This window comes from Hypanus sabinus, chromosome 5, assembly GCF_030144855.1.
Source record: "Hypanus sabinus isolate sHypSab1 chromosome 5, sHypSab1.hap1, whole genome shotgun sequence".
In the NCBI taxonomy this organism is placed as follows: domain Eukaryota; kingdom Metazoa; phylum Chordata; class Chondrichthyes; order Myliobatiformes; family Dasyatidae; genus Hypanus; species Hypanus sabinus.
Window position 1 is genome coordinate 48,717,710 of NC_082710.1, and position 13,009 is coordinate 48,730,718.

At 39.3% G+C, this 13,009-nt stretch overlaps 1 protein-coding gene and 1 long non-coding RNA gene across 10 annotated transcripts in view; one reads left to right on the forward strand and one right to left on the reverse strand.

Annotated features, from left to right (window-relative positions):
• The window catches only part of ror2 (receptor tyrosine kinase-like orphan receptor 2), a 280,728-nt gene that overhangs the window by 154,145 nt on the left and 113,574 nt on the right, over window positions 1-13,009 (reverse strand). For 2 of the 9 annotated variants that reach the window (XM_059969921.1, XM_059969925.1), the window contains exon 2: window positions 7,270-7,453. The exons of the other annotated variants lie outside the window; for them this stretch is intronic. In XM_059969921.1, coding sequence (XP_059825904.1) covers window positions 7,270-7,420 — 151 coding nt within the window. In that variant the 5' untranslated portion in view covers window positions 7,421-7,453. The remainder of the gene's footprint in view (window positions 1-7,269; window positions 7,454-13,009) is intronic. 9 annotated transcript variants of the gene reach the window in all.
• Window positions 1-13,009, forward strand: part of LOC132394137 (uncharacterized) — a 49,586-nt gene that overhangs the window by 21,495 nt on the left and 15,082 nt on the right. The window lies entirely within an intron of this gene.

Here is a 13,009-nt window from a genome sequence, read left to right on the forward strand (position 1 = left end):
TGTGCCAACCATGATGCCAGTCCAACTAATCCAGCCAAAGTTTTATGAAAATATTTAAAATGTATAAAAAGAAAAACTGCCTTTGACTGAGTCACAAAATTAAATCCAGAAATAATTAGAACACTACTAATGCTTCTACAGTATTATAAAACTCTTGTTTTAGTTCCTAATAATCATCAACTGATGAATTCATACAAAGTATGCTGTCCTGCTCTTTTGATTGACTGTAAAGGCTGATTTATACTTGTGTGTACGGGCTACACCGCAACCCTGATTTTCACTTCAGCATAGGCTTTATGCCGTATCAAGCATGCACTGGTGTGTGCCAAAATGCTAGTTAGCGGTGGGGTTTCGATGCCACCGTGTTGAGTTTCTTCGTGAGAGACATGGACGAGGAAATGCATTTCAAACATTTTCGCATGTCGGCAGGTAGATTTGACGATTTGGTTCATCTGTTTCGCATTGGTGTACAAACATGGCGGAGAAGAAGCAATTGGAAATGTGTAGCAGGAAATGCGATGCTACCAAACAGACCAATCACAATTGTTGCAGTCTGTGTTGCCACAATGCGAGTTACTTTTTTGGGGAGGTGCACATCACCCTACGGTGTAGGGCATGGCATAGGTACAGTGTAGTGTTACAGTCCAGCAACAATGAATGTATAACTGAGACAGGTTTTTTGTAACAAATAAAACATTTATTAAACACTGCTTAAAAGAAACCCCAAAAGTAAACAAACGACTAACTTAACCGGAAGTCAGCTGCGATACGGCAGCTCAAACAGTCCTTAAAGTGAGAGATGCGAACTCAGTTCTTTAAAATAGTATTGCAAAGGGTCAGTTAAAGGAGAGACTTTCCTTGAATTAAATCCTCTTTCACGACGTTACTGCTGATCCCAGCCGAAGTATGCTTTGCCAAGGGGTTTACGATTGAAGAAGATAAAATGGCTTAAAGGCACTGACCTTCCCTCAGCAAAACCCTGCACCCAGCCCTTTCTGCTCTTACAGCACGGACTAACATGGGCACAGGTGCCAAATTCCTTCCGAATGAGGATCAAACAAGGTCGAATCTGTTTCACTGTCGAAATCAACTTTCCTCGATCTTTCAGCTTCCCGAACTTCGACGAATCTTCACTCTCCAATTACTTTAACTGGCAGTTTTGTAGCAAAACTGCCGGCAATAACCTTTGAGAATTAAAACAGAAAGTAAAACTCCATTTTTAAATGAAACTGCGTCATAACATCGAAATACGCAGCAACATGGAGTCACTGGTGAATTCAGCCACGAACTGCCCACGTCACAGGGTGGGGTTCTGCTTTCAAACCCTGTTTAAAAAAACTATCACATGACCTCTCACTGGTGGGAAAATGACGTCACTCCACCATCACAAGACCATCACCTCATGTCCAGCATAGCTTCAATTACATCATGGTCACGTGACAGGTACAAGATACTCACGGGTACGTAACAGTAGGGTACACTGTACCTATAGCGTAGGTGCGGTGCACAAGTATAAATCAGCCTTAACTCAGTGCACAGTGCAGATAATGGACCACTTTCATTGTCTTCCTACATGAAGTAATGTCAAAATTCACTACTTTTTAATTCAGCATCAGTTGACTCAAATGAATAACGTAACACAAGCATATACCACTGACTCCATTTAAAGGCAGTCACTCTAAGCACGGCATAGTATCTTATGGCCACGTAAGTGCACATTACTGACACCAGTTAGAAAATATTGCATCTTCCAAATCCTCCAAATCTTAATTTTCATTGTAACATTCAAGATTATTTTCAATACCTTCAAATTCTTTATAGTTTTTAAGTTCATGAAGTAGTGTAATTGTTTCATTTTCACTCCTGCTGTTTCTCATATCTCCAAGCCTGAGTGCTTGGCATTTCAGTCAGCAAATCAGTTCTGAATTGTGTCCCTGCTTATTTCTCACCAACTATCAGCGACAAAGATCACTGCTTTTTGAACACAACTGCAGGCAACTGACTTTATCTAGAAACCGCTCACTCTAAGCATGGTGTAGTGTCTAACAGCCGCACGACTGACTCCTGTTAGAAACCGCTCAGCAACAGTCTCCTGTCCCAATTAAGTGGTACAATGCCCCAAATAAACGAAGGAAATCCCAGCTATTCTCTTGATTAGATTTTGTTGTTTAAGAGTTGTCCCAAATAAATGGCCGTCTGAATTAACTGATGGCCCAATTAGCCAGAAACCACAGTGTAGGAGTAATGTGTCTGTTCTCTATTTGCTTTGTGTTCTGTGTTGTGCGCTTATTATGTTTATTATGGTAACTAATCACATTAGTGGGAGTGTGGTAAAAGCAAAGGGAATAAGTTACATATTCTTGCTTAATTCATGGCAGTTTGTGGCTTGGGACCAGTGGAGGTCATATCTTTGTTGATCACTAAATATCACTTCAAGATTTTATGTTTACTAACAATGAAAACACTCATCAAATTACAAGCTTGTTTCGCCTGAAAACTAGATTCTCTGTTCACTCTGACATAGGTAGTATACATTTAAGCATATATTCTGAAACCATTTTTTAACTTCTCCATTTGTAAAGTCCACTCAACCAAACACAAAATTCCTTTAGCCAACAACTCCTAAATACCAGATCTCAAAGTTGATTCATCCTAATTAATCAGTCCAATAACAGAATGCTCTCAACTTGACGCTAGTGCGTTGCAAGCTGGCCACTAACACAACAAAAAGGGACAAATATTATTTTAACTACTCTTTGCCACACCGAAAATAAAGAAAGCTGAGTCGAGTTGAAGAACTCTAACTCATAGCTGAAGTGCATTATTTGATGATGCTTTAACATAAAGCTACTTTCGCAACAAATTGAACCCAAACCATCGACTGTTCACTCTTTTCCATCGATGTTGCCTGGCCTGATGAGTTCCTCCAGCATTTTGTGTGTGTTGCCTTTAACCTCTGCACATATGCTTTGCAACATTAGCGAATCTCAGGCAGGTAAAGTCTTTAGGACCTGGTATTACTAGATAGCCTTCCACCCAAGGCTAACTAGACCTGAGACTACTTGATTTCTGGGGTCAAGTAGCAAAGGCTTGCAGTATCTCAGCCACAGACCACTTTAGACATTCTTGCTCATGTCAAATGTCATCATCACGGATCTGCAGGCAGAAATGTCAATAAGATTACCTTGTGACCAGACAGCAGAGGGCAATTCACCTTCATAACATTAGATTTTTAAAAATTTGATCACCACAGATCAACACACTCCCAAATACCAAAACACTGATCTTAACATTGAGTGTTCACAAATAAAACAAAATTTCTGGAGCCAAGTTTGAAAATAAAAGTTGAAATAGTTTGACCTTTTGGGAGTAAATAGCAAATAACTCTACTTTAAACCATTAATTATTCTATCTCTCAGAGGTCAATATGAAACAGAGATTTCTTTCCGATTTTCAAATTAATTTTACTTATTTATTCTGCTTATAATTTAAGTGTAAACGGGTTAAAGACTTCCAATGAACAAGATCTTTGCTCAAGTTTTATAAGCCTTCCGTGCAAAACTTGTCTTAATTTTTTTTTGTCTGTGAGAAAAGAAAGTTTTAAAAATTATATACAGTGCATATAGCTGGGTAACCTTGCTTTTTTTTAAAAATAAATTGAGATACGGTAAATTCAGAAGGATGCTAATCTCCTTTTTCCATGGCAGCACAAGTAAGGCAGCACTCGTATTCAAATTGAAGCATCCAGAAATATTAACCGCATCCAGGTTTTCTCCAGCACCATAACCAATGAGCAACTTCTCTTTCCAAATTTACAGGCTTGATGTTTTTTCCCCCCTAACTCAAGACCACAAAGTGCTTTGATATTCAGGCAATGAACTTTGCCGTTTAAATGTTACAAAATGATTTTTTTCTATATTATTCCCTAACCCATGCAGATGTTTACTGTTCTTCCAAACTTGGATTGCATTTAAAGACAATGTTTAAAAATGATATGGCTTCAAAGTAATCTACCATCCATGACTCTCTCAATCCATCGTATGAATTTCATCCACAATTGCAACAACACGAAACATGAACTTAACTATGCACAAAAAGCAAAAATAGCAGGAAAACACAGCAATAGTTAAATTATGGACACATGAAAACCGCAATAGTCCCAGACAGTATAAAGTAAGGTCTCAAACCCAGAAAACAGAAAGGAGAAAAAGGACTATTCTTGAGACAAAGTAAAGCATAACTGTTAGAGAAGTCCAAAGCTCCCAATTGAAGTTTGAGCCTTCTGAAAGTACTATGACAACAATAGATATGCAACTTAAGTAATGCAATTGCTCACCTAATATGATGTCATTGAAGGATTGATTACTTGACTGACTTACAAAGCTCAATATTACTTCAAACAGCTTTATCAGTCAAATCCTGATTTAATAGACATTCAATGGTTAGGCCCAAACAACGATCAAGTTGAAGAGAAATGGTGCAGACAAACAAGGACAGCTATTGTGAATGGAGGAACTTAAACATCGACAAACCACTGAAGTGCTAACGACTTGCACATTTACGACCTACTGTACATTTCGCTGTCAGTGATGAAGTGATGGCGCTCATCAATATTCTTGAACAAAGCCACCCAGTAAAATGTTGGTCCAAAAAAAATATGTATGAGGTCTGGGGCCTGGATTTCACCTTCTCCGAAATGCTGTTAAATGACACTGAAAGGATCCTGTCATGGAATGATGCTTTCAGCAGGTCTGCAGAGCACTCATTCACACTACAGGATGCTCAGACAAGATAGCATTTTTAAAAAAAACTTCTAATACTTTAAACAATGCAAAAGATTAGAGCATGCAAATACAGAAAACAAGGAAATCTACATACATATAACAATTTCATGAGTAGCCAACACGTTTCCCAAAGGAGGTTATTACAACATACACACATTAAATTAGTTATTTTAGTGCCAGTTTCCCGGATGGCAATTTTGATCCAGTATAGCTTATTAAAAACTCATTTAATATTAATGTAACTAAGTTTATCTTTCAGCTCATTTTACAACAAATATTGGGCATAAATACTATTAAGTCACCAATTCATTTTACAGGCTAGAAAACTGCAAAAGAGGCACAGACTGGGGAGAAATAAGATCTGATTTACTTGATTTTCTGGTGTAATCAGTCAGGGTACTCTCCACTGTGCCTCTATAGAAGTCTGTTAAAGTTTTTAATGACAATAGGACATAGGATTTGACCATTTGGCCCATCGAGCTGGCTCTGCCATTCCACCATGGTCAATTTATTATCCCTCTCAATCCCGTTTCTCCTGCCTTCTCCTCATAACTTTTGACACCCTGACTAATCAAGAACATATCAGCCTCAACTTTAAATACATCCGATGACGTGACCTCCTCAGCGATCTGTGGCAATAAATTCCACAGATTCACCACCCTTTGGCTAAAGGAATTGCTCCTCATTTCTGTTTTAAAGGGATGTCCCTCTATTCCGAATCTTTGGTTTCTTCCTCTCCCCCTCAACTGCAACCATCCACTCTATTTAGGCCTTTCAAGATTCAATGAGGAAAACCCTCATACTTCTAAACTTCAGAAAGTGCAGGCCCAGAGCCATCAAACACTCCTCATACCTTAAACTTTTCATTCCCAGAATTATTCTCCTGAACCTCCTCTGGACCCTCTCCAATGCCAGCACATCTCTTCTTAGATAAGGGGCCCAAAATTACTCTCTATACTCCAAATGTGGTCTGACCAATGCCTTATAAAGTCTCAGCGTTACATTCTTGCCTTTTATATTCCAGTCCTCTCAAAATGAATGCTAACATTGCACATGCCTTCCTTACAACCAACTCAACATGCAAGTTAACCTTTAGGGTCCTGCATGAGGACTCCCAAGTCACCTTGCAACAATGATTTTTAATTTTTCCCCATTTAGAAAATTCCTTCTACCAAAATAGATGACTTTACACTTTTACACTACATTCTATCTGCCACTTCCTTCATCCCCTTTTCCTCATCTACCTCACTTTTTTCAAACTCCCTGCTTCCTCAACACTGCTTGCCCCTCCACCTATCTTCGTATTGTTCACAAACTTTTCCAAAAAGCCATCAATTCTGTTATCCAAATTTTTGGCATGTAACATTATAAGAAATTGTCCCAACAGCAACCCTTACAGGCCACCATGAAATCACTAGTAGCCAACCAGAAAAGTCCCCTTTATTTTCATTCTTTTCCTCCAGCCTGTCAACCAACTGTCTATCCATGCTAGAAACTTTACCGTAATACCACGGGCTCACATTTTGTTAAAAAGCTTCATGTCTGGCATCCTGTTGAAGGCCATCTGAAAATCTGAAACAACATCCACTGACTTTATCCTGCCCGTTATTTCCTCAAAGAATTTCAATAGATTTGTCAAGCAAGATATCCATGCTGACTTTGGACTATTTTATCATGTGCCTCCAAGCACCCCAAAACTTCATCCTAAATAATGGACTCCAACATCTTCTCAACAACTGAAGTCAGGCTAACAGGCCCATAATTTACTTTCTTCTGCCTTCCTCCCTTGTTAAAAGGAGTACAGTGACATTTGCAATTTTCCAGTCCTCCAGAATCACGCCACAATTTAGTGATTCTTGAAAGATCATAACTAATGCCCCCACAATCCTTTTAGCTATCTCTTTCAGAACTCTGGGCAGTAGACCGTCTAGTCCAGGTGACTTATCTACCTTTAGATCTTTCAGTCTCCAAAGCATCTTTTGCTTAGTAATAGCAGCTACACTCACTTCTGCCCCTTGATAATCTCAAATTTCTGGCATACTGCTAGTGACATCCACAATGAAGACTGACTCAAAATACTTAAGTTTGTCTGCTATTTCTTTATCCTCCATTACAACCTCTCCAGTGTCACTTTCTATTGAGCCTTACTTACTCAGAGCCTCTGTCTATTCTTGCCGAAGCCAGTTGAGCCAAAGCCTCCCACTCTACCCCTCACACAACAGGACTCTGCTTACAACTCCTTTCTTTTTATTGGGCCGCGCTGTTATTAATAACCCAAGCAAACCCTCACTCCACAAACAAATCCCAACCAGCCTCACTCTTTTTGAATCCTGGCCCATGAATTCTACAATGAACTGTCTCCAACTCTCTCTGCTATCTCTTGCTCTATAGACATGCCAATTCTATGCAAACTTTTAAGTAGAGGTGCTGCTGTACCTTCTTTGTGATGGCATTTACATGTCAGCAAGAATTTTAAAATGCTGACCTTCTCCACTAATGAGGACTTGTTCATGAACTTTGGGCTTCTCCTTCCTGTAGTCAATGGACAGCTCTTTGGTTTTGCTGATATTGAGTGATAGCATGTTGTTGTGGCGCCACAACCAGATTTTCAATCTCCCTCTTATATGCCGATTCATCACCACCTCTGATTGGCCAACAGCAGTGGTGTCCTGTGCAAAAATGGCATTGGAGCAGTACTCAGCCACACAATCATATGAGTAAAGTTTTCCAACATTATAATTAGCAGATTCGGTCATAATAAAACATTGCCAAAATACAAGATCCAAAAGAGGCCAAAGGAATAAAAACAGTAAAACACAAATAAATTGATCAGAAGCAAATTACTTATGGAGAAACTTAAAAGCAGGAAATCTGCTGCAGTGGACACTTGGGAGTAAACTTAAGCAAATCAGTACTTGGGATAAAGACCAAGGAAGGTCCAGATGGCAACAACTGGAGAAACACAGATTTCAATGGCCAAGGGTGTTAGAATGTCAGATAGTCCTCGAATAGGAAGCAAGGTGAAGGATGAAACAGTAACTGTGGGCATTACTCTTTTTAATTTCCAACAAGGGTTGAATCTGGAAAGAAGTGAATATGTGACATGGTCACACAACATGGTGACCAGAGTATAAGTGACCAGCGATTCCACACGATAAATGGGATAACTTCGCATGTAATTAAGGACAGCACATGGAATGGTGGACATGACCAGATCTAGACGTAGGAGGCTCTGACTACAAGCACAGCCTTACCAGAAGGCATTGAGCTGACGTCCAAATTAATGTTTGCAAAAGAGAAGCTCATGTTGCACCATAGTCAGTTTCCTCACACAAGTAGGTTTAACAACAAAGCTTTTTGGCAGATTTCAAATTTCAATGTTCAAAATAAATTTATTATCGAAGTACATATATGTCACCATATACAACCCTGAGATTCATTTTCTTGTGGGCATACTCAACAAATCTACAGAATAATAACTAAAACAGAATACAAAACTACACATTAGAGGGCAGTTGCATCTGCAGATTGCACTGCTTGTAATTTAAAAAAAAGAGTATACTTTAAACAATTTTTGGAACAATTGCCTCCAATCCACAGAGCATCGCCAATGATCACCTGCACTATTTTGAAATCTTCATTTTATACACCGAGCGATTAGCCTGGCACTTGATCAAAGGCAGCAGAGTGCCCTGGCTAAGAACAGGAAAGGCAATGAATCCAGCGGCCTTCAATCACCATATTACTGTCCCTGACACTGCTCATTCAATCCCTGACATTGGGGCATTGCCACCTGCAACCACTGCTGAAGTACCGTTCAGCAGTGACAAGGCTGGACGGTCACAGCATAATTAATAGGATGCTGTTATAATTATTAATTCTCTAACTATTAGAATGCAGTGCCCTCAGAATGATACATTTACACTTTGAGTATTGCCTTGAAAATCTAAAAATAGTAAATAATTCTTTCAATAGCATGTGACAGAAATACAGTAGCACATTACCAAAAGTTATTATTTCTAAAGCATTTTGCACAGCATTCAATATCCAAGCAGAAGTCAGAAACTCTTCATTAAGTATCAACAGCACTGTAATGATAATGACAGCAAATGTCTACCATCCAAAAGCTCCCACAGACAACAATGGCAATAGTCAGCTTTTTAAAGGTAACATTAATCAAGGCACCACGTCTAACGCCTCTGAACATGTGTCACTGGTCCAAGTAGAACTTGAACACAGAATCTCCTGGCTCAGATAGCACAAATGCAACCAACCCAAGTTAACTTACACTAGTTCCACTGCTCAGTCGAAATGACAAGCATATTAGATTAGATGTTTTAAGCGTCTTCACTGTCAGTTGGTACACCCATATGTATGTGGGAGTGATGTAACTTGAAGTTCAGGCACGTGAGCACATCAAAAGGTTCGGCTTTTCAAAGCCCAATAGTCCTTTCCAATGCCAGCAAAACTCCTGTCTGCTTCGCTACTCTCTCCCTACCCCTGCTACTGGGTTCCCACTCCAGTCAACACGAGTAACTCCCTGAAACCAACACAGTAAAGTGTCTCTCAGTGCTTAAGGGCAAGCAGGACAAATGCATATCTTACATGGGTCCAGGAGAATAGGTCAGCAACTGACTGGAAAAATCCCAGGAAGTGTGTGGGTAAGGGCTGAGAATGAAAAGCACAAAGAGGGAAAGAAAATTTTGAGATGTTGCTGGCAACAACAAAGACAAATGGTTAGGGCCAAAGTGGAATAAAGGCTGGTGTTTGAAGTTAACTTAAATGGGTAGAAACTAACAGAGAAATATTAGGACCCGAACAAATGGTCCCTTCTCTTTTTAATTAACACATCATAAACATTCTCCCTTCCCAGGCTTCCTCCACACATGCCAAAAAAACAATGGCTTTAGTATCAAGGAATAATTCAGTAAGCAAGCCATTTTGCAGAATGCTTCGGAATGCCAAGTGAAACACCAAAATCTCAGGAATTAACAGCGACAAGGATACCCAGCCAGGGGCATCTCACAGATCACTGCTTTCATTTTGTCAGTGGTTGCCATTTCAGTGTTGAAATTGTGACTAAGCTCTAAAAGATTGGTCACAGCTTTCTCTACTACATTTCCTGAAGCTGTGCTCCTAACCTTACACGCCTTCGGCTTAATAAAACCCTCCATCTTTAATAAGTGAATAAAAAGAACTGTTTATTTTATGTTTTAGTGTATGTTTGAATAATATCAGTAATCACATGACATGGCCTCAGGCATTTTTTTCAAAATATATTCACCTCAGTGCTCAAAGGGGCATTTGTTGAATAATTTAGCTTATTTACTTTTTAGTAGATTTACTTTCAAATTTAAATATCCACTGATTTATTTCCACTCCATCACTTTGGTGGAAAAACCAAATCTGGTGAAGTGGTGTTCTGAAAGGATTATTTGTTCCCAGTACAATACCACCTCTAAAACTGGAGAAAGTTTAGAAATTATTACATTCAGGAATGAGAAATTAGATTCTTCTTTAAGTTCAGATATTACAGAATTTGACTGTCCAAACCGAACTAAAAATTCAGCCACATTGTTGGTTTAAAAGTAATCCTAGACCGTATCTCCCACAAAACTAAGAGACCACAGTCATATTGCTCAAGGCAATCTCTACATGCATAAATTACCAAGAATCGAAATCTAATCCCAAAAGAAAAAACGGGTTAGATTTTGGCAATGTCAGGAGAAGCAGTGGAGTTATTTAAAAAAAAACAGGACTGGAATATAGGTCTTAGGATGCAATAGCATTGCAAATTTAGCTGGCAACTTTAATTTTCTCATAAAGGAAGATTCAAAAAGCTGTGACTTCGTGGACAGATTCAGCTAAATAACAATGTCATCATTTCAAAATAGTACAAAGAAATCACTGAACATTTTCCAGGGTAAACACACCATTCATTTCTGGTTATTATAAATCTAGGCATCAGAAATGTGAAGTAAAAATTGTTCAAAAAATTATCTCTGAGAATAAATGAAAGAAAACATTTCAATGTCCATTTCAAATCCTATGCTTATCTGTAAGATCAATTCCATTAAGTTAAAACATATTTAGATAATTTTCATATACTCAGTTTAACAATAATTTCATGCAAGTTACTTAAAATTTCCAGTTAAATTCAGGATGTCATATGTCATTAGGCCTATGATACAGTTAGATTTTAATACAGTGGATTCTAGTTAATTGGGACACATCTGGATCAGTACATTTGGCCCAATTAAGCAGCTGCCCCCATCAGCCAAACTTTCATGGAAATAGTTAAATGGTATATTTTAAAAAAGACAAGCTACCATTTAACTGAGTAACAACCGATTTAAATGAAATAGAAAACAAATCAGAATACTACCAATACCTCTATAGTACTATAAAACTGTGTACGATTTCCTAATAGTTATTGCAGGAATTAATCTGTATTCTTATGATTGAACAAAATTAGCACAAGCACTTAGAACAGATCCTAAACACAAGAAATTCTGCCTATGCTGGAAATTCAAAGCAACACACACAAAATGCTGGAGAAATTGGTCTGACAGCATCTGTGGAAACGAATAAACAGTCAACGTTTTGGGCCACGACCCTTTTCAGAAATGGAAAGGAAGGGGGAAGACTCCAGAATAAAAAGCTGGGTGGAGGGGAAGGAGGGAAGTTAGGTGAAAGGTAAAGGTCTGACAAGGAAGGAATCTGATGGGAGAGGAGAGCGGAGCATGGAAGAAAGGGAAGATGGAGGGGCACCAGGGTTGGTAATCAGCGGGTGAGAAGAGGTAAGAGGCCAGCGGGAAGGGGAAGAGAGACTTCTTTACTTTACCTGAAAGAAAAATCTATATTCATGCATCAGGTCGGAGGCTACCCAGACAGAATACGAGGTATTGCTCCTTCAACCTGGGAGTGGCCTCATCATGGCAGAAGAGGAGGCCATGAACCAACATATCAGAATGAGATAGAAATTCAAATTATCTGTCCAGTAGGAAATTTTGCTTTTGGTGGATGAAGCGGAGGCACTGAACAAAACTGCCCCCCAATTTACATCGGGTCTCACCAACGAAGAGGAGGCTGCGTCAGGAGCAGCAAATACAATAGATGACCACAACAAATTAGCAAATGAAATGTGGCCTCACACAGAAAGGCTGTTTAGTGCCCTGACTGGAGGGAAGAGGTGAGTGGGCAGGTGTTGCACTTCAGTTGCTTGCAGAGTTAAGTGCCAGGAGGAAGATTAGTGGGGAAGGATGAACTGGCAAGGGAATTATGGAGAGAGTGACCCCTGCTTACTCTGAAAGGAGGTGAAGCTGGTCGTGAATGGGCAGATGTAGCACTTTGTCTGCCTGCAGGTATAGAGGTGGGATTGCTCCGTGATTCCCTTGTCCATTCATTTTGTGTGTGTTACTTTGTGTAGATAATGAACTGGCTTCACACAATACTTTTGACGACTGCATCCTCTAAACCTTCAGTTTCATTGTAACGTTCAAGATGATTGCAGATACTGTCAAATTCTTCGTCACTCCTAACTTGGAGTGAAATTATTTCATTTTCACTCCTGGCTGTTTCTGGCTTCTCCAAGCCTGTATTCTTGAACCTGCAGTGAGTAAAACAGTTCCAAATCGTCTTCCCTGCTTATTTCTTGCCAACTATCAGTGACAAAAACAACCGCTTTTGGACAAAACCACATGCAACTGATAAGCTGATTGCTCTAAGCATAGTGTAGTGTCCAACAGCCATGCAACTGCACTCAACCGATGCTAGCAGAAACTGTTCAGCCACAGTCTCCTGCCCCAATTATGCAGCACAAGGGAATCCCAGCAACTTTCGCAACTTAGTCTTTGTTCTTTAAGAGTTCTCCCAATCATCAGCTGCCCTGATTAACTGATGGCCCAATTAACTGGAATCCAATGTATTAAATCTTTGAAACATCAACTATAATATCTCATCAAAAGCTCCAAACAAATTTTGATACCTTCGGTAATAATGTCAACAATATTATCTGCAATAATGATTAAGCAGCAATCAATACCATCTCAAATCAGACCTCTAACAAAGCTATCCCATTATAATTTGTGTATTGAAAATATTGGTATATAATCACAGATCAATTCATCACATATAACCATATGACAATTACAGCACGGAAACAGGCCATCTCGGCCCTTCTAGTTCGTGCCGAACGCTTACTCTCACGTAGTCCCACTGGCCTG